The sequence below is a fragment of the Scardinius erythrophthalmus genome (genome assembly GCF_964197995.2).
Source record: "Scardinius erythrophthalmus genome assembly, chromosome: 3".
NCBI lineage: Eukaryota > Metazoa > Chordata > Actinopteri > Cypriniformes > Leuciscidae > Scardinius > Scardinius erythrophthalmus.
This window is the reverse complement of record NC_138223.1, coordinates 56112308-56136929: the sequence shown is the minus strand read 5'-3', so window position 1 is coordinate 56136929 and position 24622 is coordinate 56112308. Positions and strand designations below refer to the sequence as shown.

At 40.3% G+C, this 24622-nt stretch overlaps 2 protein-coding genes across 2 annotated transcripts; one reads left to right on the top strand and one right to left on the bottom strand.

Annotated features, from left to right (window-relative positions):
* The first annotated feature begins 5099 nt into the window (after nt 1-5099).
* LOC308688058 (uncharacterized protein) lies at nt 5100-7773 on the top strand. Its single transcript, XM_081360899.1, has 2 exons — nt 5100-5291; nt 6502-7773. Exons 1-2 carry the CDS (start codon nt 5280-5282, stop codon nt 7549-7551), a joined length of 1062 nt encoding a protein of 353 aa, XP_081217025.1. The 5' UTR covers nt 5100-5279; the 3' UTR covers nt 7552-7773.
* Nucleotides 7774-9279: 1506 nt separating this feature from the next.
* On the bottom strand, nt 9280-22961 carry LOC308688031 (uncharacterized protein). Its single transcript, XM_081360864.1, has 4 exons — nt 22938-22961; nt 22113-22280; nt 21539-21923; nt 9280-12880 (listed from the first exon to the last, which is right to left on the bottom strand). Exons 2-4 carry the CDS (start codon nt 22278-22280, stop codon nt 11781-11783), a joined length of 1653 nt encoding a protein of 550 aa, XP_081216990.1. The 5' UTR covers nt 22938-22961; the 3' UTR covers nt 9280-11780.
* Nucleotides 22962-24622: the final 1661 nt, after the last annotated feature.

The following is a 24622-nucleotide window of genomic DNA, read 5'->3' as shown; positions in this document are numbered from 1 at the left end:
TCTAAAAACTTTGGATTTCAATGGCATTGTGGTTGTCATTTTTTACATTAAATGTGCAAATGCTCTGACTGAGTCATCTTTGTTTCATGTTTTACATCACTGTTTTAACAGGAGTGTGTAGACTTTTTATATCCACTGTATCTCTTGTGTGTGGAGCCCTGAAAAGCAATGTGAATATAAAAGTGTGTAATCATTCGTGTGTATTGTTTTTGTTGCATATAGTTTGTTTAGCTTAGACGTTTTAAGATTTTTTGTTTAACTTTACAGTTTTTCTCAATTGCTTAAACATTAAAACCCATTGGCTGAACTAAGTTCTCAGTTGCTTGAATTCATTTAGCTAATTGTGCAGTCTGTTGTCAATACCTTAAACCATTTCACATGGTAAACACAATTTGCAGATCTCACTTAGACTTTTCAGCAAAACACATTGCCATTCTTAAAACACATTCTGCACTCTAATGCACATGTCATCCATACTGGTAAATACAAGTGGCAACAATCAAATACAAATAGAGAACATGTCATTGATTGAACACAACCACTCAAAATTGATTTAACCTGTTTCAAAAGATGTGACACTACCAATATAAGCCAGTTCAGAGAGCAAACAGGTTGTTGAAGGTGTGAAGGAGAAAGTTTGAGAATGGATGGAAGAAACAATGTGAGAGGACGAGGACGAGTGCGTATCCGAGGTGGGCGACGAGGAGGAAGAGGAGGAGGGCAAGATAGAAGAAGAAGAGGAGGACAAGAAAGAGGAAGAGAAGTAGGACAAGAAAGAGGAGGAGGAAGAGGAAGAGGAGTAGGGCAAGAAAGAGAAGGAAGAGGAGTGGGGCAAGTAAGAGGAAGAGGAGGAGAAAGAGGGCAAGAAAGAGGAAGAGGAGGGTAAGAAATAGGAAGAGGACAAGAAAGAGGAGGAGGAAGAGGGCAAGGTAGAGGAAAAGGGGGAGGAGGGCAAAAAGAGGAAGAGGGCAAGAAAGAGGACGAGGAAGACAAGAAAGGGGAAGAGGAAGAGGAGGAGGAGGAAGAGGAGGAGGGCAAGAAAGAGGAATATGAGGAGAAAGAAGAGGAGGATGAGGAGGACAAGAAAGAGGATGAGGAGGACAAGAAAGAGGAAGAGGAGGAAGAAGAGGAGGATGAGGAGGACAAGAAAGAGGGGGAACAGGACAAGAAAAGGAAGAGGGGGAGGAGGGCAATAAAGAGGAAGAGGAGGAGGAACAGGGCAAGCAAGAGGAAGAGGGGCAGGAGGGCAAGAAAGAGGAAGAGGGGGAGGAGAGTAAGAAAAAGGAAGAGGAGGATGGCAAGGAAGAGGAGGAGGAACAGGGCAAGAAAGAGGAAGAGGTACAGGGCAAGAAAGAGGAAGAGGGGCAGGACGGCAAGAAAGAGGAAGATGGGTAGGAGGGCAAGAAAGAGGAGGAGGACAAGAAATAGGAAGAGGAGGAGGGCAAGACATAGGAAGAGGAGGAGGAAGAGGGCAAGAAAGGGGAGGAGGAGGACAAGAAAGAGGAGGAGGAGGAGGAGGAGGAGGAGAAAGAAAGAGGAGGACGAGTGGGCGAGGTGGGCGATGATAAGGACGAGGAGGAGGGCAATAAAGAGGAAGAGGAGGATAGAGGAAAAACAGGGCAAGAAAGAGGAAGAGGGGGAGGAGGGCAAGAAAGATGAAGAGGAGGAGGAGGAGGGCAAGAAACAGGAAGAGGAGGAGGAGGACAAGAAATAGGAAGTGGAGGAGGAAGAGGAGGAGGGCAAGAGATAGGAAGAGGAGGAGGAGGACAAGAAAGAGGAAGAGGAGGAGGATGAGTGTGTATCCGAGGTGGGCGATGAGGAGGAAGAGGAGGAGGGCAAGAAAGAGGAAGAGGAGGACAAGAAAGAGGAAGAGGAGGACAAGGAAAGAGGAAGAGGAGGAGGAAGAGGGCAAGAAAGAGGAAGAGGAGGAAGAACAGGGCAAGGAAGATGAGAGGAGGAGGAGGGCAATAAATATGAAGAGGAGACAGGAGGACAAGAAATAGGAAGAGGAGGAGGAAGAGGTAGAGGGCAAGAAAGAGGAAGAGGAGGACAAGAAAGAGGAAGAGGGTGATGAGGTCAAGGAAGAGGAGGACAAGAAAGAGGGAGAGGGCAAGAAAGAGGAGGAGGAGGAGGAAGAGGGCAAGAAAGAGGAAGAGGGCAAGAAAGAGGAAGAGGGGAGGAGGGTAAGAAAGATGAAGAGGAGGAGGAGGGCAAGAAAGAGGAAGAGGGGAGGAGGGCAAGAAAGATGAAGAGGAGGAGGAGGGCAAGAAAGAGGAAGATGACAAGAAATAGGAAGAGGAGGAGAAGAGGGCAAGAAAGGGGGAGGGCAAGAAAGAGGATGAGAAGGACAAGAAAGAGGAAGAGGAGGAGGAAGAGGGCAAGAAAGAGGAAGAGGAGGAGGAAAAGGGCAAGAAAGAGGAGGAGGAGAAAAGGGCAAGAAAGAGGAGGAGGAGGGCAAGGAAGAGAAAGAGGACGAGTGCGTATCCGAGGTGGGCGATGAGGAAGAGGAGGAGGGTAAGAAAGAGGAAGAGGAGGAGGGCAAGAAAAAGGAAGAGGAGGAGGAAGAGGGCAAAAAAGAGGAAGAGGGGGAGGAGGGCAAGAAAGATGAAGAAGAGGAGGTGGAGGGCAAGAAAGAGGAAGAGGACAAGAAATAGGAAGATGATGAGGAAGAAGGCAAGAAAGGGGGAGGAGGGCAAGAAAGAGGAAGAGGGAGAGGAGGGGAAGAAAGAGGAGGAGGAGGACAAGACAGAGGACAATAAAGAGGAAGAGGAGGAGGAAAAAGGCAAGAAAGGGGGAGGAAGAGGGCAAGAAAGAGGAAGAGGAGGACAAGAAAGAGGATGAGGAGGAAGAGGGGGAGGAAGAGGAGGAGGAAAAGGGCAAGAAAGAGGAGGAGGAGGAAGAGGGTAAGAAAGAAGAAGAGGAGGAGGGCAAGAAAGAGGAGGAGGAAGAGGGCAAAAAAGAGGAAGAGGGGGAGGAGGGCAAGAAAGATGAAGAAGAGGAGGAAGAGGGCAAGAAAGAGGAAGAGGACAAGAAATAGGAAGATGAGGAGGAGAACAAGAAAGAGGAAGAGGAAGTGGAAGAGGGCAAGAAAGAGGAAGAGGGCAAGAAAGAGGAAGAGGACAAGAAAGAGGAAGAGGGGGAGGAGGAGGAGGGACAATATTGCTTGTGATGTCGACCGCATGCTCTGGCCTGGCCTGACCCAGCCCAAAGACAAGAAGCACACTGATCACATCTTTACTCCTTTGATTTTTGTCCCTGTTACCCCCAATTTCCACCAGATGCGTAACGGCTCCGCTGCGTGACAGCTCCGTGTTCCGTCGTCCGTCAATACCCACCAGGTCCGTATTTGTTGCGGAACGGCTGCGGCCATGACTGACAGCTGAAAGCACGAGGACCCACGAGATCTCGCGAATTCACGTAAGATCGCGCGATATAAGTGCTGAATTGCTGCGGAGCTCTCCGGCATCCGGCAAAAATAGAAGCTCTGCGTATCTGCTCCGGAGGGCTGCGGATCGCCGGAGTCGGAACGCAGCTGTACCGCATTCAGTGGAAATACACTCAATGACTTTAATGGAAACCTATTGACTCCGCCGCCGGGTCGGAGCCGTAACGCAGCCGGTGGAAATTGGGGGTTAGTATTGTATACTGTAGTACAGTGCATTGTAGGTACTGCACAATGAACACATTGTATGGCCCTAAACATTGTACTTTCCATTTTAACAGCACTGACTGTTCAATAGATTTTGACTGGTTCATATCAACAAAGAACATTAATTACAGTATGACAGAGACAAAGGACAGGTTTGTGAGATGCAAGGTACAGTACTGTAAAAATAGGGGTACAAGGAGGAGAAGAAAAAAATTGCAAAGAGCAAAGCAGAGTAGTAATTTCTGACCAATTTTGAGCTACTATGATAGAACATGTTTTCATTCATCAAAAGACAATGACGGAAAAATATGAAATTTGTTTTGAGATTAAAAATGTACTTCTCCCTTACCCCTTTTCCACCAAGGCAGAGCTGGTGCTGGTTCGGAGCCAGAGCCTAGTTTCAAATCGGTTCTTTGTTTTTTCACCGCCAAAGCACCAGCTCCGAACCAGTAAAACTGGTTCTTAAGTAGCACCAAATCATTGCAGGGTCTAGAACGGAGCCAAGAAAGAACAGCTTGCGTCAGGGGCTGGGGGCGGGGTTACCGTGACCAACAAGAAACTTGTGACCGCCATTTTTAAATAGCAGCTAGTCGAGCTAATAGCAGCTCGATTATAATATCCGTATATGCAAGTTACGGCGAGCTGCACGAACGCGTTGGATTCCGATGTATTTTTGCAAACCCATGAGCACATAGTCTTGCAACGTCCGTTATTGTTGATGGCTTGTTCGAGATGCATCGGAGTGGCGAGGACCGATCGGAGCTGCGGGAGTGTTTGGAGAACATACGACTCCTTGTGCTTTTAGATCGCTATCGCAGTGCTTTGATGTCATGCGGCGATCGATCTTTTCGAGGATCGAGGTTTCAGAAATTGTGTTTTAGCAATTGAGAAAAACTGTGAAATCTACACAACATGTGTTGTCCCTGAGCACACACAACGTGTTAAAATCTACACAAATTGTGTTCAAATCTACACAAGGTGTCATTTTTAACATCTCTTTTTACAGCTTGCGTTGTTTTCAACACATCATTTTTTAAGAGCGCGCCGACACTGTTTGCTGTGTTCTCAAACAAACAGGCCAGTGCAAATAAAAGTTATTTATATACAGTACAACATTTTGTCAGTTAGAGAGCAAAGTGCAAACTCTGTTAACTGTTATCTCTTCATGAACTTTTGTCAAAAGCAGCATTATCAATTAGGGGTTGAAGCATGAATAACTGAATAATGTCCAGTACAGTGAGTCTGTCCAGTCATTGAGCTTGAAACATTGTGTTGTACTTTGTGTGCACATGCATTCTGTCCTCGACTATTGATTAAACGGTTAATATTTTTAAATGTATTTAAGGAGGAAAATATTTAAAATATTGCATGCATTTTGTTTTTAGCTTGTTTTGCAATACAATTTGCTTTATTTACTCATACTTTTTTTAATGTTGTATTTATTTGTTTTGAACTGACACGTTTCCTGTGTGATTGCGTAAGATAAGTTAAGTTTCGTGTCTAAGGAAAATCCCTCATGGGTGTGGAAGTCTTCAGAGGTAAAGCCTTTAAAAGCCGGCAGCGGATCTCAGTCGTCACAGGACAGAGCAGAAGAACATCACACTTCTCTTGAACACATAAACCTCACCAAATGGCAAATGCAGTAAGTAGGCAATTCTTTTCATTTGACATTAAACTCATCAAAATAATATAGTGAGAACCAAAATGTGCTGAATGAAATGTATTGTTGTTAATGCACCCAGCTGTCATCATTTTACAATATCACAGCATTGTTATAATATATTTTATAATAAATTTGTGTTATGTTAATTTAACTGCAGTTTTACAACAAAATAGTTTCAGTTGTTAGTGAATAGGATGTGCTATATGTTGTATATGCTCTTGATTTTTAAACTGCTGAAGGCACGCAGTTTGCAGATTGTTCAGACGTCATATTTATAATTCATCGTAACATTTCAGTTAGAACTAACAAACATACATAAACGGATGTAATCTCTGTAAATGATGAATCAATGTGTTTACTGTATGACCAAGCACCAGACTTTATCACTCGATTAACTACTGCTGATATCACGGTCATTCCCATTAAAAGTGCTTTACTTTGTGCCCCCTGTATTACTGATCAGTGTTTATTGTCCAGAGAGTAGTTATAGTATCTGTGCACTGCAGAAGTAAACTTTCATTTCACTGTATATGGCTAGACTGAAACATACCTCAACTAAATGTACGTTATCTTCCCAGGCAAACTTCAAAGCAAGAAGAAATGCTCGACAAGCCAAATAATCACTCTGTAAAGGAGAATACATTGCGATTAACAATCAGAAATAGAGACGGAAAAGGAGAATCAGAGTATCTTTCAAAGAAAATACCAGATTATCCAACTCCTGTTGAATTTCACATCACATTAGAGGCTCATGTCACTAACAAGACAAAACTGCCATCGATTTTTAAGTCAGAAAAATATGGCTTTGACATTTGAAAGCATTTTACAACTAAATAAAATAATCTCAGTAGGATGAAACAATGTATCATCTTGTTAATATTCTTAACTAGGGTGTAAACCTCATATCTATTTAGACAATTCACTACAACATTTCAGTTGAAACAAACAGAAAATGGAACAAAATGGATATTATCTTTATAAATTATTAACCAGCACATGTTTACTCTAATATATAACAGTGCCAAGTTCCCTTTACATGACTCTATTACTTATTGATGACTCTCTCCATTATTGCTGCCACTATCACTTCATGTCCTTTGTGTTTGTGTCCCATGTGTGTTTTTTGACCCTTTGCGTTTTATGTTTACTGTACTATATAACACACTGTTAACTAACATTATCTTCTCAGACAGAAAACAGCTTCAAAGCAAGACGGAACAGGCGCAGAGCACTAGAGTTATATCTTGAGGGAGAGCATGCCAACATACAAAATCTGAAAATGAGAGATGATATAAGACAAACAAATCTAGTACAAAATTATCTCTCCAAAGATATCAGAGATTATCCAACTCCTGTTGTATTTCACATCACAGAATTGACCCATGTCACTGACAAAACTAGCCTTCAGGAGATCTGGGACTCAGAGGGATTCATGGGACTCACGCTTTCATGGTGGAGCCTGAAGATCAATGAAGCGGATATAAGAGCCGCTGAGGAGCGTTTCCTCGAGAGTTCATTCCCAGACAGAAGCAAAGAAGAAATAGCAGCTCAGCAGCCGTTCCTGAGTAAATTTACCACGTCACCAGCATTCATAAATGAAACCTCACGCTACGGCAACTTCCGCTTCACGTTTCCTCTGACTGAACTGATGGAGGCCTACAAGAAGCAGATGTGTGAGGACGAAGAGCCGGTTCTCAGGGTATACGAAACCAAACTTTTCAAGCAGGAGATTGAGTATGTTGTTCTCGTGCACGGCCCTCAGTTTAATGAGAAGTTTAGTAAATATCCACTGCTTACATCCAGCACATTGGTTTCTTATGAGGGAAATCAGATCATCTGGAGAGCACAAGCCATTTGTGAAACCCACAGCTACCAACTGGAAATCCGCGGAAAAACAGCAGTGACACAAAAGTATTCACACAAGTATTATGTGTGGGATCAGCTTAGCCTCGCTTTTCACATCAAAGAGGATGAGGTCCTTACCTTCCCTCAAAGAAAGCTTAAAGCAAGCCTCAGTTGTTGTGAAGCTGATAGAAATGTAAACCTTTCAAATGGAGAAAACTGCTCTTCCATTATAGAAGCTGAGAAACTCATTGAAAGCTTGCAAGATGATGATGAAAAGAAAGATGAAAAAGAAGAAAAGAAAGATGAAAAAGAAGAAAAGAAAGATGAAAAAGAAGAAAAGAAAGATGAAAAAGAAGAAAATGCACTTGAGGAAGTGAAAATGGAAGTGGACTAAGAATGTGGAAATTTTGTAAGAACGTTTGCAGTTCTGTGACTTCATGGTTTTGCCCATCCTTCTGCTAGTAGATTTTGGTGAGAAAATGACAGTAAATAAAAGATGGAGGTTGATTTTTTTTTTATCTAATATTTATTACTTGTCATTGAAAGGCTGCTATGGGATTTAAAAAAAAAATGAAATCATCTGGATTGTTCAGAATAAATACACCATTTTTAAGCTATAATGCTCTCCATCATTCTTTCACAAGCCGGTCAGTGTTTGCGAGGCAAGACTATTGCAACTCCTTGTATATGTGTGTGTGTGTGTGTGTGTGTGTGTGTGTGTGTGTGTCTGCCAAACAACATTAAACTGATTGCAATTAGTTCATAGCACCGCTCACACGTGGGATCATATTCTCCTATTCTGTCTTCTCTGAGTTCAGCTTTTGAGTCTGCAGTGTTAAGGCATTGGTTTTGTTTGCACTTTTTTTTAGGTCATTTTGTGCTCTGGTGTGGTATTGCTGTTTACCAGTCAGTATGAACAACCTGCTAAAAATAAGCTGTGGCTGAGATTTGTTTTTTCACTTGAGATTAATATGCCAAATAAATATACTTTTAAACTATATCAGACACTGAACTGCACATTAAAGAGAAGCTGCTACCACAATAAACATGCTGTTTTTCCACCCAGAGGATTCATTTCTTTGCAGTATACATCTTGAAATTTTACATTTACATTTTGGGCAATATTTTAACGATCTGAAACGCAAATATCAAACACGAAACGCAGGTAACTTTATGGGCGGATCTCAGGCGCTGTTCCTATTATTCCGGCGGGATAAATGACTCTTGCGCCCGACGCAAATCTAAAATGTGTTGGTCTGAAGTAACTTCATTATTAATAGGTGTGGTTTGGGCGTAACATGAAATAAACCAATCAGAGCATCATCTCACATTCCCTTTAAGAGCAGGCATGCTTGATCCATGGCGGATGGCTATTATAACGGCAGATTTGCCAGACGCACGCCAGGAGCGGTTCACAGCCGAGGAGATCGACGTTCTCGTCAGGACCCGTAAAACACAGAGAAGTGACATTGGGGATGGAGAAAAACACCCAAATTAGCTTCAGTTAAACAGGCGTATAATAATTTGGGTAAATGTGTAGGCTAGATTTAAGCCTATTTTTTCACATCTTCATGGACACAACAATGATTTCCCTCGTGTGGAATATTTTCCTTGTAATTATGTATTGTTTGCAAAAATGTCAACTGCTGCATCTGTGTGTAGATGAGAGAAGCAAAGTGTATGCGCGTTGTGCACACGCTACATTATGGCCAAGCACGCGCCCTTAAAATAGCATCTGAATAACGCGCCCCTGAAAACGCGCCACTGACTTTAGACGAGGTTTCTCCTGGTCTGTGGCGGAATTGTTTTCTGGAACTGCAAAATAGCACCAGGGAACGTTTGCGCCGGAACACGCCTCCTCTTTTCGCTGAACCGCCCCCAGGAGTTCATTCCCTAATTTACTGACGTGCGTCTGTGGAGGGAAAAGTCCGTTGTGCGTCGGGTGCAAGATAGGGCCTTTAGTCATTTAGCAGACACTTTTGTCCAAAGCTACTTACAAATGAGGACTGAAGCAAACAGGTCATCATGAAGAGGCAAAAACAATGCAAGAAGTGCTCAAAATACAAAGTTCAGGCATTGCTTAGAGTAGCATAAGCCAGTCAAGGGAGTATTAAAGAAAAAGGAAAGTTAAAATTTTTTTATTAAGAGGTTAAGTGCTCACGGAAGAGATGAGTTTCAGCTGTCTTTTGAATGTTATCAGTGATTCTGCATATCAGATGAGGGTGGGGAGAGCGTTCCACCATCAAGGAACAGTGAATGAAAATGTTCTGGAGAGTCATTCCGTGCCTCTCTGTGACGGTGCGGCGAGTCGTCACTCATTGACCGATCGTAGGCTTCTGGTAGGGATGTAGACTCGTAAGGAACGAGTGAAATTAGGAGGGAGCTGAGCCTGTGGTAGATCTGTAAGCAAATGTCAAAGCCTTGAACTTGATGCGAGTGGTAACCAGTGCAGAGAGATGAACAGAGGAGTGACGTGGGCCCTTTTGGGCTCGTTGAAGACAAGACGAGCTGCAGCGTTCTGAATCATATGTAGAGGTTTGGATGCACATGATGGAAGTCCAGCCAGAAGAGCATTGCAGTAATGAAGCCTAGAAATGACCAGGGCCTAGACAAGAAGTTGTGTTGTATGCTCAGTTAGGAAAGGCCTGATCTTCCTGATGTTGTGCAGTACAAACCTGCATGATTGAGCTGTCTTTGTAATTTGATCTGTGAAGGTCAGCTGGTCATCCAATATTACTCCAAGATTTCTGACCGACCTTGATGGGGTGATTGATGATGAATCTAGCTGGATAGTGAAGTCGTGCTGTAGAGATGGATTGGCAGGGAGGACGAGAAGTCTTTGCCAGGTTGAGCTGCAGGTCATGTTCCTTCATCCATGTCGAGATGTCCGCCAGACAGCTTGAGACCCGTGCAGCTACTGTGGGATCATCTGGTTGAAATGAGAGGAAGAGCTGTGTGTCATCAGCATAGCAATGGTAGGAGAAACCATGTGCCTGTATGATGTGTCCCAGTGATGTGGTGTAGATGGAGAAGAGGAGGGGACCAAGAACTGAACCCTGGGGAACCCCTGTGGTTAGTTGATGTGCTCTGGATACCTCACCTCTCCATGCGAGCCCGAAGGACCTACCTGTGAGATAGGACTCAAACCAGTGGAGGGAAGTTCCTGTGATGCCCAGAGATGAGAGGGTGGACAGAGGGATCTGATGATTCACAGTGTCGAAGGCAGCAGACAGATCCAGGAGAATGAGAAGTGAAAATTTGGAAGCAGCTTTTGCGGTCCGTAGGGCTTCTGTGACAGACAGTAATGCAGTCTCGGTTGAATGCCCTTTCTTGAAGCCGGAGTGGTTGACATCCAGCTGGTTGTTCTGAGACAGGAAGATGATACTTGGTTGAAAGCAACTCGTTCAAGTGTTTTCGCTATGAATGGTAGGAGAGAGACAGGTCTGTAACTCTCTTCAAGTGAACACAAACGCTCTGGGAAAACACATGAAATTGAAAATTAGTAACAATGTGTGAAAAGAACACCATGGCATTCATCATTGAGCCACTTTTAAAGGTCCCGTTGCATGCGATTCCATGTTTCAAACTTTAGTTAGTGTGTAATGTTGCTGTTAGAGCATAAATAATATCTGTAAAATTATAAAGCTCAAAGTTCAATGCCAAGCGAGATATTTTATTTAACAGAAGTTGACTACAAAAAACGGCTCGATTGGACTACACCCCTCTACATCCTGCATTAGTGACATCACCAGAACCGTGTTTAGACTAACATCCGCCCACAGGAATGCTCCCTCAACTCTACTGGCTACTTGCGCACTTCTTATAACTTAGCCTACTGTGTTTACTCAGCTCTTACGGTGATTTTCTGAAGTAAAACTGACGCTTCATCTTTTGTGTGATGTACAATAAACTTTATTAAACTCATCAGTACATGTTTGATCATCATTCAGACAGCAGACTTGTAGGCTATTAATAAATAATGGATACATAGCCTACAAGCAGATGACAAATACGTTATAATAACCGTAATTAAACTACTAAACCATACCTGTTTCATCTCTATACAGCAATCTGACTCTGTAGGCATTATTGTCCGACTCGAAATGAACGCCGTTACTGAGAGTTTCTGATATTATCATCATTCCGTGAGATGAATTTTTCCTGACAGACTGAGCACGAGCTCATGAAGCTCCGCCCCCTGTGTCGTCCAGCAGCAGCTCATTTGCATTTAAAGGGGACACACTGAAACGGCTCGTTTTTCTGAGCCCCAAAATCTGTTGGGTATTTTGAGCTCAAACTTCACATACACACTCTGGGGACATCAGAGACTTATTTTACATCTTGTGAAAAGGGGCATAGAACGGGACCTTTAACACGTTTATCAGCGTTATGAAATCCAGGAACTCATAGATACTATCTTGAGGCATTTTAATATGGCAAGTTCAATATACAATCATTTTTCTATTCTGTCAAACAACTTCATTTGCATAGTTTGGTTCAATCCATCTCTAAATCTCTCAAACCACATGAAAGCGCAATGTGACACTGCCTCCTACTGGCTGAATCTACAGTTTCAGGATGAGCTCAATGAGTCCTTTATCCAGATTTACTGATGAAAAGACACTATGATGATTCAGGAGCAGTTTGTTCTTTAGCGTGTTTCTTCTGGTGGGTCTGAAAACTACCTAAATAAGCGAATCTCTCGTCGCAAATGGAGCAGCGGTAAGGCTTCTCTCCTGTATGAACTCGCTCATGAGTCTTCAGGACATCTAACCGAGCAAACGTCTTGTCACACTGAGAACACTTGAACGGTCTTTCTCCTGTATGTATTCTCTGATGCAAAGCTAACTGAGTGTGTTGCTTGAAACTCTTCCCACAAACGCTACAGTGATACGGTCTTTCTCCAGTGTGAACTCTCTGATGAACTCCAAAATGAGCCGGATTAAAGAAGCTCTTCCCGCAGTAGGAGCACAGGTACGGTTTCTCTCCGGTGTGAGTCCTCTCATGGCAAGTCAATTGAGATTTTTGACGGAATCGTTTATCACAGTGTGAACACTGATATGGTTTCTCCTGAGAGTGTATTTTCTGGTGTGACTTTAGATAACTTGAGTTTGTGAAGGTTTTCCCACATTCACTGCACTGGTACGGCCTCTCGTTGGTGTGAACGCGCACATGCTTCTTCAGATGGGATCCATACCTGAATCTTCTATCACAGTGAGGACACTTGTACGGCCTTTCACCCGTGTGGATTCGCTTATGAACATTTAGATTCCCTTTGGTGAGGAAATTCTTGTCGCACTCGCTGCAGTGGAAAGTCTTTTCGCCAGTGTGGATTCTCTTATGACTTGAAAGAACTTGTTTGGTGCTGAAAAACTTGTCACACTCGCTGCAGTGGAAAGTCTTTTCGCCAGTGTGTGTCTTCATATGAACTGTCATATTAGATGGAGTGGTGAAAAAGTCCTTCCCGCACTGTTCACAGTGAAACTCCTTCTTCACGCTGTGTTCTTTTGAATGAAGTCTCTTCTCTTCTAAGGTGGGAAAGCTGATGTTGCATCTCTTGCAGGAGAAGCCTTTCTCTTCTGTGTGTTTTCTCTCATGCTGCGCTAAATTTCTCTGTGAGCTCAATGTTTTCCCACAGGTGTCGCAGGAGAAACTCTTGACCTTCAGCTGCTCTTTTGATGTCGAGGTTGTTTCCTCATCAGAAGATGAACCGCCATTCACATCTGAAAAGAAAAAGGTATTAAAATGTCTAACTTTAAATGAACACAAATATATTTACTGAATCATGCAATTACCATCATGAAAATCTATAATATCTGTCTATATTTTTCTATAACTTCGAGAGCTTAAAAATAAAAGATAAATGTGAAATTGTGATGCAGCTCATGATACAGTATTTTCAACACATCGGTTCACAGTAACTAATGTCTGCACCTGCTGATTTAGGAACACAACTAACACCCATTTCACACATACTCCATGTGCAGTGCGTATGCGGTGCAGGAGCAGCACACGCTATAGTGCTTTCACATATGCTGCGCTTGCAGTGCGTAACTGATCCGCAGCTGTACCACAAACACATACTCACTATTTTTATTTCAAATCCAGAAGTTATGCAGCAACTTTTATTTATATAAAAAAAGTTTTGTCAGCATTGCGATTCTCTTTGTACACATATACACTCTTTAACCCTTTAAGACCGACGGGAGCGCCGGCGCTCCCGTTTGCGTGTGTCTGTTTAAGAGCCTATAGAAACTGAAACCAAATCGCTAGCTCAATAATTCTTTTTGCATACAAAACCAGAGATGTAACATGTTCAGATCAAGCCTCCAACATGCTCCTATTGCGTTGTTTTCATCCTCTAATGAGTCTGTACAAATTGCGTAATATGCGTTTACAAAAAAAAACACACAAAAATGCATTGCACGTCTTTGCACACATGTTCTGTAGATCTGCGATTGATAGTTACGTCTTCCGATGCTCATTGACGTATCACGTTCTGTGCACTATGACCCCAAAGGTTGTCACATGTTGTGACGTCACACGCTGCGTCATTTGACCATGCGTTTGACTCCCATTTGCTGTACCAGTATGTTTCTTTCTTTTCGTTATTGTCTTTTTATCATTGCTTCATTTGATCATTTATTTCTCCTTTACACACTCACAAATACACTTTTACAAATGCAAGCACATTCACACACACACACGCGCGCGCGCGCACGTAACAGTCTAAACGAAAGTACACGGACGCGGATGTTTTGGCAATACTAATTGCGTCCGATGAAGATGAACTCTCCGTCTGCTCATCGGCTCCAGATTCCGTTTCAAGGACCAAGCCGACTTTCTTGAAGGAATAGATCCGTCCCAGGAAGAAAGCCAGGTGTGCAGCCAAAGAAAGAAATGACGTGCAGTGCATTTTTGTGTGTTTTTTTGTTTGTTTGTTTGTTTTTCTTTTGTTTTTGTAAACGCATATTACGCAATTTGTACAGACTCAAATGAGTGTATCTTAGAAACTAATTTATGTAAACAGTTCAAATAAATTCTGTATAGTTTTAAATTGTTTTATCAGGAAGAAAGCCAGGTAAGCAGCCAAAGAAAGAAATGATGTGCAATGCAGTTTTGTGTTTTTTGTTTGTTTGTTTGTTTTTCTTTTGTATTTGTAAACGCTTATTACGCAATTTGTACAGACCTATAAATGAGTGTATCTTAGAAACTAATTTATGTAAACAGTTCAAATCAATTCTGTATAGTTTAAAATCATTTTATGCACGTTTTTCACATTGACAAGTTTGAGGTTGGGATTTATCAAATTTCTGTATTGAATAAAATATGTAGAAAAAAAATATATGATTTTTTTTTTCCTTTTGTTTATTGCACTTTTGAGAGATTTATCTAGTCACTATTGATTTATTACAAATATAGCCTTCAAATTGGGAGAGTAAGGATTATTTTGATGTATGGCATATGAAAATGCTCAAAAGAATGACAGCACAGCATGTAAAAATACAAAGATATACTCTGGCAGAACTGTTCTATGGTAGGTCATAAAGGGTTAATGGATGTATGCACGTTTAAACACAATTTAAACAATGTAGGCCTATTATTCCATGCATTACTTCTATTAAGTTGCACAAGCAAGTGGTCAAATATTTAACCATTTACTTATATTAAAAACGCAAACATTTTAAATTAAAACTTAAAATTGACAAAAACAGCCGACTCTCATGCCTTTTCTTTTGCATTTAAATTTTTATACTTTAAATCTTGCATGTCACAAATAACTTGTTTTTCCACCTCCACGAATGAGACAAGTGTTGTTCATTATGTCGCTGTAATGGAAAATTTTGATTTTCAATGATTTACAGTATTGATTTTCAATTATTTGCAGTAAAATGAGCACCATTCTCTCCAGAACATTGGATATTGTTGCACCTATTAGGCTAAAAAAGGTCAGAGAGAAAAGTAAAGCACCATGGTACAACAATACTACGCGTGTTCTAAAGAGAGAAACCCGTAATTTAGAGCGTAAATGGAAAAAAAAACTCACTTAGAGGTCTTTAGAATCGCATGGAAAGACAGTATGTCACGTTATAAAAAGGCCCTAAAATAGGCCAGGGCTGAGCATCTCCGCAAACTAATAGAAAACAACCAAAACAATCCTAGGTTTTTATTTAACACCGTGGCTAGACTAACAAATAAACAGATGTCTCCTGAACAAAATATTCTGTTACAGTTTAGTAGTAATGATTTCATGAAGTTTTTCACTGATAAAATAGAAAACATCAGAACCACAATTGTAAACGTTCAATCCTCAATCGCGCCTTATAATTCAGCCTCAATTATCACCCCGCAAGAACAATTACAGTGCTTTACAACTATAGAACAAAAAGAGTTAAATAAGCTTATCACTTCATCTAAAACAACAACATGTTTACTAGATCCTATACCAACTAAACTATAGAAAGAAGTGTTACCTATAGTGGAAGAGCCTCTCCTCAATATTATTAACTCGTCTTTATCTTTAGGTTATGTTCCAAAAACATTTAAACTGGCAGTTATAAAACCTCTCATTAAGAAACCACAATTAGATCCACATAATCTAGCAAATTATAGACCCATTTCAAATCTACCTTTTATGTCTAAAATACTAGAAAAAGTTGTGTCCGCTCAACTGGGCTCTTTCTTGCAAGAAAATGACACCTATGAAAAGTTTCAGTCTGGGTTCAGGCCGCACCATAGCACTTAAACTGCGCTCGTTAAAATCACAAATGATTTACTCTTAGCTTCTGACCAAGGCTGTATCTCAATATTAGTTTTACTTGATCTTAGTGCTGCGTTCGATACTATAGATCACACAATACTCTTAGATCGACTACACAATTAAACTGGTGTTCAAGGACAAGCATTAAGCTGGTTTAGATCGTATTTATCTGACCGCTACCATTTTGTTTATTTAAATGGAGAAAAATCGATTATAACTCCAGTAAACTATGGAGTTATAATCGATGCCGCAAGGATCTGTGTTAGGCCCTCTATTATTCTCAATATATATGCTGCCACTTGGAAATATTATAAGGAAACATGGAATTAGTTTCCATTGTTATGCTGATGACACTCAAATATATTTCATCACGGCCGGATGAAAACGCTAAATTATCCAAATTGACAGTGTGTTAAAGATATAAAAGATTGGATGACGTGCAATTTTCTTTTATTAAATCCAGACAAGACAGAGGTACTACTTATCGGTTCAAAAAAACGCCCACAAAACCTCTCACAATACAACTTTAACATAGGATGATGTCCTGTTACTTCATCCTCAACAGTAAAAGACCTGGGTGTTATATTAGACTGTAACCTGTCTTTTGAAAATCATATTTCATATGTTACAAGAACAGCCTTTTTCCACCTTAAACATTGCTAAGCTACATAATATGCTATCTGTTTCTGATGCAGAAAAGTTAGTTCATGCATTCATGACCTCGAGACTAGATTACTGTAATGCGTTATTAGCCGGTTGTCCTGCATCCTCAATAAACAAGCTACAGTTAGTCCAAAATTCCGCCGCCAGAGTTCTAACTAGATCAAGAAAATATGATCATATAACACCAATTTTATCATCACTACATTGGTTACCTATAAAGTTCCGTATTAATTACAAGGTATTGCTACTGACTTATAAAGCCCTAAACGGCTTAGCTCCAGTCTATTTAACCGATCTTCTATCGCCCTATAATCCATTGCGCTCTTTAAGGTCACTAAATTCGAGGCTTTTGGTCATACCTAGGATATCCAGATCCACCAAAGGAGGGAGAGCATTTGCACATTTAGCTCCAAAACTCTGGAATAGTCTTCCTGATACTGTTCGTTGCTCAGACTCGCTCTCCCAGTTTAAAACTAGATTAAAGACGGATCTCTTCAGCCAGGCATTCATATAATACTTTTAATTTCAGTTAAATCCGACCTCTAGTTTATAAACGCCAGAGGAGAACTGCCCCCCGACTGAGCCTGGGTTCTCCCAAGGTTTTTTTTTTCTCCATTAGGTCACCTGATGGAGTTTTTCGGTTCCTTGCCACTGTTGCTTTTGGCTTGCTCAGTTGGGGATATTTGGGGATATTTAATTTAATTAATCAATCAACGATACTATTGATCAGCATTACCAAACGTGGACGTTCCACTAGAAACAAACATTGATGTATTGTTTTAATTTATTACTGTGAAGCAGCTTTGATACAACCTATGTTGTGAAAAGCGCTATATAAATAAACTTGACTTGACTTGACTTAAAACATTGAAATTATTTACTTTTGCTGAACTGTCTATGATCTGCAGGGAATTTATCTGACTGATGTGTGTGTTTTTGCACTGTGAAGCAAATTGAGACTTCAGAGCAGACAGCCTGGCTAGGGACTCCTAGGATCAGAGGTGGTCCGATTTAGGACCAGAGGAGTTTGTAAGCATAAACTTGAAAATAAATTCTTATTTTCTTACTTTCTAAGGACGATGATAATGTGTAAAGAGGGTTAAAAGCAGCAGTCATCCGTGTCACAAGGTGGCGTACAAGGACAGGGTTTGAAAATGAGGGATTTTTTTATCTACTTTTTATCTTTTTGTATTCTTGTGGCGCGTTGAATTAACTAGGGGGGTTGAATTGATGTGTTTTTCCTACTAAATATAATCTACACTATTTCTTGTTTATACTGAGGTGACTGAGGGTCCGACCAATAGTGTTGGGAATGCAATAGCAGTGCCTGTTCATTTAGCCTGGCTTCAGAATAAACCTTTACTTGCTTGCTATAAAATTAAGGGCCTAAGCTTATTTTCTTTTAATCTTTTATCCTACAAGTTTAAAGAGTGATCAGTTATATGAAAATCAGAAAGTTTTCTGAAGAAAATGAGAAGTATAAGTGTGATGTAAGACTTAAACTTGGTGCATTTTATTATTATTGTTTGATGTGTTTTTGATTGATCGATTATCAATGAATGATAAAAAAGGGGAATTGTAATGGAAAATTTAGATTTTCATTGATTTACAGTATTGATTTTCATTTATTTGCAGTAAAACATTGACATGATTTTCTTTTGCTGAACCGTCTATGATCTGCAGTGAACTTATCTGACTGATGTGTGTGTTTTTGCACTGTGAAGAAAATTGAGGCTTCAGAACAGACAGCCTGGCTAGGGACCTCTGATCCCTAGAGTTTGTAAGCATAAACTCAGCAGAACTAGATCACTGGCTCAGAAACCTTCCCTTCTTTAGATAAGGCCTGTAAGCAGAAACCTTGAGAAATGATATAAAGGCTGCTCGGTCTGTTCTCTGATTGTCGCACTTGCTTCACAGACTGTACTTGTGACTTCTGTGGGCAACTGGGCCTTCTTGCCAGAATAAATACTTTTTGAAAAGACAATTTGACTCAGAAATGTCTCCTACACAGTGATGATTGTTTAATTAATATTTTTTTGCCACAACAGTCGCCTTGAGGTAAATTGTAGTTCTCTTTCATAGGTTCACTAAGCACTGCGTAGCTTAAGACACATTGGGAACGCCCTCTGGGTGTGCCGATTGTCTGAAGCCCTTATAGAATCATGCCAATATATTGGCTGATGGCGCGGGCGCCACCCCGACGCTCTTACGCCGTCACATTATATACGTGCGCACGCCATCTGCTCCTCAGATTTCTCTGCCTTCACGAAGCGGCCATTTTAGTCCTTCGGCCTCAGTTTTTCTGGCCCAAATATTGGATTTACAATCAACATTCTTCATCTGCACTTCAGCGACTGCGAATAGTGGAACTCCTTGCGGTGAAGTGCCATGGAGTTTCGTCGTTGCCTGCTCAAACCTTGAGCTGAGTTTTGGAACCAAACGCAGTCAGTGCTGCTGAAGTGTGTCCATTTAAGATTTGATAATTCAAGTTTATCCCATGGCTTATTTTATAGTTCTGAAATGTCAAGGCATTACACAAAGATAGTGCAATACAGTGGTGAGTCCAGCCTGGAAGTTTGTTTAGGCTTGGTTTGTAGGGAATTCCAAACCTGTGCACATATATTCAAACGCACATAACTATAGAACCAATTCTTAATGCGCATGTGAACGCCATCAGCGTTTCTCACAGGTTCGCGTTTAAAGCAAGCGGCAACTTTCTGATCTGAAAAATGAAGCCTACCCGGAAGTGCGAAAAACTGCAATACCTCGAAAATCCGCTAGGAAGGTCCCAAAAGGGAGCAAATGTCCATAGACCCCATGTTAAAATGTCCGTTTTCACAGCATAAATTCATGTTTTTACAGGTTGGTCCCATGGATTTTTATTGTATTTTTCGATAGCTTCCGAGTGCCTGACAACCATGAGGGCTGTGAATTTTTTTCTAACTCGTTAGTTTAGATCGTATTTAGATATAAAATGTATGACAAATAAGGACGTGGTTAACTTTGATTGACAGCTTGATTGACAGCTGACAAGGCAGCGCCACGGAGAATGACAACATAAGAAGCGCCATTTTTTAATACAGTTGACATAATACTACTGTTTCTGTATCATGAAATGTAGTTTTAAGAGTTTTTCAGGCGAGAATGTAGTTGTTTAAAGCTCAAATCTGTGGTTTATTTATAAAGATTTATGAAAATTGTATCCAGTTGTGAGATCCCGCGATGACCGGGCGCTAGGCGTCATGTACCCCGCCTGGAACAGCCTTTCCTCGGCTAGTCGGTCTGAGGTTTGCGTCTAATTCGTCTTGTGTGTATCTAACGGGCGATTTTTGGTTTCGTGAATCTATAATTTGGTCCCTGGGCAATCGTTTTGGCTGAGGGGAAGTTTCATAACTTTATAAGCTATTTAACTTTACCGTTGTATGGTTAGACTAGAGCGCTGACTTTGTATGTCTGACTGAATTGTTTGCTTTATTTGTATAGCTTATTGTACCTTTTACTTTTTACTTTTATAATGGCTAATATTGATAAAAGTGAAATTTAACAAAAAGAGACTGGGTTGAGTTTTGTCATTTCAAATTTTAATACAACAAAGATGATCTGTAAAGGTGTTTACTGCAAAATCTGTTGTTTAGTACAAATGCACATTGCCTGGACCATAAAATGTTTAATATTTTTATATTATATTTAAAACGAAAAGAGGCAGGTTTGTGTTTTATATTTAGTTTTTTCATAAATAGGCAAACGTTATGCAGTTGAATATAATCAATATGCGTTGCCTGAACCACATTTGTGTGGCTATAATGTTTAAGATTTCTTTAAATGAAAACGAAAAGAGTTAGTATGGTGTTTTATAACATATTTCGTTGCCTAAAATATACACAGAGATAACCGGAGTAGCAGAGCGAGCTGAGTGACGCGCGCTGCGTAAGAAGGTGGGCGGGATTAGGATTTCCAATATTTTCCAAGATGGCGCCGCCCATACCCCCATAAACGGCTTCAAACCAGTTCTTCAGAAAGTCTATGGGTGACGTCACAGACGCTTTGTCCATATTTTTTTACAGTCTATGGTTTAAAGTCTGTGTAGAGAGAATGGTGTCGTCTTAGCGGCCCCTAATTTAATAACAAATGATCGTAGCGACGGAAGCGAATCAATCAAAACTAACTTTAGCTGGAAAATAACTTTATTAAAGAACCTAAGCAATGCAGCGTTGAGTGAACCTATGAAAGAGAACGTCTCTGGTTACTGATGTAACCTATGTTCTCTGAATAGGGAATGAGACGCTGTTCGCTGCCAAGCTCCTCGCGCTGCCGACAAGCTTATTTTTCGGAAGAGAAATCTGAGGAGCCGATGGCGCGCGCACGTATATAATGTGACGGCGTAAGAGCGTCGGGGCGGCGCCTGCGCCATCAGCCAATAAATTGTCGTGATTCTATAAGGGCTTCAGACAATCGGCACACCCAGAGGGCGTTCCCACTGCGTCTTAAGCTACGCAGCGTCTCGTTCCCTATTCAGAGAACATAGGTTAGCCTACATCAGTAACCAGACACGTTTTCCTAGCTTTACCCCGGAAGTATTTAATTAAATACATTTATGGTAAGATTACTACATTTTATTTAATTAAATGCGTTTATGGTGAGATTATTACATTTTCATGTAAATCTGTGTTCATTTTGACCACGAACCATGCGCTGTCACTTTAATTCAGCGTTTGCAGCACAGCAGAAGTAGACTCGGTGCTCGATCGCTGCACTGCTGTATACACACCGCAACTGGAACGGATCGACAGACTACAACCGTGTGCAGTGTGAAAGCTCTAACCTGTTACCATGGGTACGGAAAAACATGCACCGCATACACACTGCAAACGGAGTATGTGTGAAATGGGCATACATTTTTACACACATTCAGACTATGATTTACTATAACAAAAGTTAATAAATGGAAGATACACACCTGAAGGAATAAAATTATCACTGTCATCATTTCGATTATCCTCATCCTCATTTTCTTCATCCTCAACATCATTTCCTTCATCATCCTCATTATTCTGATCTTCATCCTCCTCCTCCTCATGGCTCTGTTGTTGTTCCTCTGCTGTGGTTTCTTCTCCTCGTCTCTCTATCAGGTTCCTGCAGTCCTCCAGTCTGACGGAGCACATCTTCATCTGCTGTTCTCCAGCGTTACAGTCAGAGGTTTGATCAGCGGATCCATGATCCTGAGCGTCAGTATAACACAGTAAAGTGAGGCTGAGCTCTGAGTCCTGTGTGTCTCTGGATCTCCAGACTGAATCCTGAGCTTCTGTCCCATCACTCACACACACTGAAACCTTCTCCAGATCCTGACAAACACATCATAGATCAACACAAATAAACAACAACCTGTTGATATTAGCCTCATTACTCAGCAGTTATCTCTAGTGGGTATATTGGTGATTTGTTAGCATATTCTGCTGTTAACTTAAGAAGTGAGAAGCTAACAAAACTTTGCTTTGATTGAGCTGAAGGATGAAATGATGAGCTGCTCAAACCTCTCTGTTGGGGTTGTCTCCTCTTTCTCTCAGCTTAGCCTCCAGTGACGCCACCTCTTTCTTCAGCTGACAGATTTCAGTGATGAAATCCTCAATATCCAGCATGGACAGATCAGTTCCTACTGATTTACAGCAGATCACATCCATCTGCGCTCTCATGGTCAACATCTGAAGACAAACATCATCATCATTATAAGAGGCATTTATAATGAATTCACACTGATTTAAACTCAAAATGACTAATGATAATGAAGGAGAACAGAACTACACAGAATAAGAACATGATTGCAATTTCTGAGAATATACACAGGTAGATATTAATTACAGATATAAAATAAACATAGCCTATGCTTAGGCGTGTTTATGTTTAAATTCACTATTGTAAAAATATCATTACAACACATTACCAATATCTAAAACTTAAATTTAGCTGCTGGATTTAAACACGGATTTCAGAAACTTAACATGATAATGTGATACTTGTACTCGTTTCAAAGCATCATTTAAGTGTCCAGCATTGAAAATTTATTTAAAATAGAAATTAGAAAATTAAACAACGTGTTAACTTAGGTTTTATTACAAATATCACATTTAAAACACAGCTACTGTATTAAACAACGGTAAATGTGTGTTTACAACTAGGCTACAATTATACTATTATTTATTATTACAAATACCCAGGCTAAACTATGGTTACTGTGGTAAAATCATGGCTAATTCGTTTTTTATTTTAATGATAAATGCGAATAAGTAGTTAATTTAAAGCTCAATAAAACACTACAGACAGAAAATCAACAATCACACACACAGTTAAAAACAACACACCTCAGTCAGAGCGCGCCAGGCTTCCTCTTCTTCAGTGGTTTAACCGGCGGACTGAAGAGCGTCACAGAGACTCCTACAGGTTTCAGGAAGAAACGCTAGTCAGTAGATATCGTGTCTACAGCAAACTTTCTCCATCTTTTTCTATATCAAACACAAGCTTGAATTCCTGTGGTGCAGCTACAAACGTGGATCATGTTTATGTTTTCTCTATGCTTAAAGTTAAATTGTTCAATTGATGACCACGATGTCAGTAATTTATTTTTGTAGTTGATTTGTTCATTGCACCATAACTTGATTTCCTAACGTGTCCGTATCGTGTATTATTGTATTTCTGTGTCAGAATCAGTTCAGCTCTCTAAACATGAACTGAGGTAAATAACGGTCCTTTCTTGCCCTGATGTGGCACTGCCATGTTTTCTAGTATTACTGCTAAAAGAAGCTGTAGCTGAGATTTGTGTTTATTCTACACAAGAATAATATGGAAAATAAATAAAACTAGGCTATAGCAGACACTGATCAGCACATTAAGCTGTCAAAAAAAAAAAAAAAAAAAGGTCCATCCAGAGCATTAATTTCTTTGCAGCAAATATCTTACCTGACATGGTGGCACAAATGCTCCGGGAAAACACATGAAATTGAAAAACATTATCAATTAATAATAAATTAATAACATTGTGTGAAAGGAAAACCATGGCTCTTTCTTGATTAAATAATATTTAAAATGCCAATGAAAACCATCCAACAATGGAAAAAAATGGGTGCAATTGCCTTACAATCATCCTTGAGCCACTTTCAAAACATGTTTATCAATGTTAAAAAATCCAGGAACTCATAGATACTATTTTGAGGCTTTTTAATAGATCAAGTTCAATCAATCTCTCAAGTTTAAGATACAATCCTTGTTCTATTCTGTCCAACACAACTTCATTTAGCCTACAGAGTTTGGTTAAATCCATCTCTACACTGTTAGACCTTACCAGGGTTTTTTACAGTAAAATACTGGCAACACTGTTGCCAGTAATTTACTGTTCATTGTACAGTTCTTTACTGTAATCTACAGTATGTTACTGTAAAATGCACTAAAACTCGAGTTAACTAATTTCACTTGCAGAAACCGGCTGGCTTAAATTGACCAACTGTCATTTAAATGTATTAACTAAAATTTATAATGCATTAATAACGTGAGCAAAGTATTACTGTGAACTTCTTTCATTTGAGACCACTAAAAAACTATTGTACATAAAAAGATTTCCACTGGACCAGCAACTACACAGTCACCGCCTGTTAAATAAAGCAACATGCATCAAATCATCAATGTTTGTAGATCTTGTCCTGGACTGAAGCACAGGCTCTACTCTTCTGCACAATGGTGACCCAAAAACAAGATTTTACAGTAAACTACTGGCAACAGTGTTAAACCTGTTTTATAACTTACAGTTTATTACTGTTAAAATACATTTTGTGGGTGTGTTTTTTTTTTTTATCTTACACTGTTAACCCTTTCAACCCCACAGGAAAATCCACACTACAAAGAGTAAAAGTAACATTGAGACAGTGTTGCCGTCAGATAATTAAGAGAATATGTAAGTGATTGTTGAGCATTAGTGATGAACACCTGCTGTTAGAACAGAAAATAGAGAAACACAAGAAATACAACTGACTTCCAGCCATTGCACATTATTAAA

Coding starts and splice junctions, on each gene's coding strand:
- LOC308688031 (XM_081360864.1), bottom strand. CDS start 22,280: ATGTTGACCATGAGAGCGCAGATGGATGTGATCTGCTGTAAATCAGTA. Junction 21,924..22,112: donor GAGACAACCCCAACAGAGAG/GTTTGAGCAGCT, acceptor TGTGTTTGTCAG/GATCTGGAGAAGGTTTCAGT. Junction 12,881..21,538: donor TGATAATTTTATTCCTTCAG/GTGTGTATCTTC, acceptor TTTTCTTTTCAG/ATGTGAATGGCGGTTCATCT.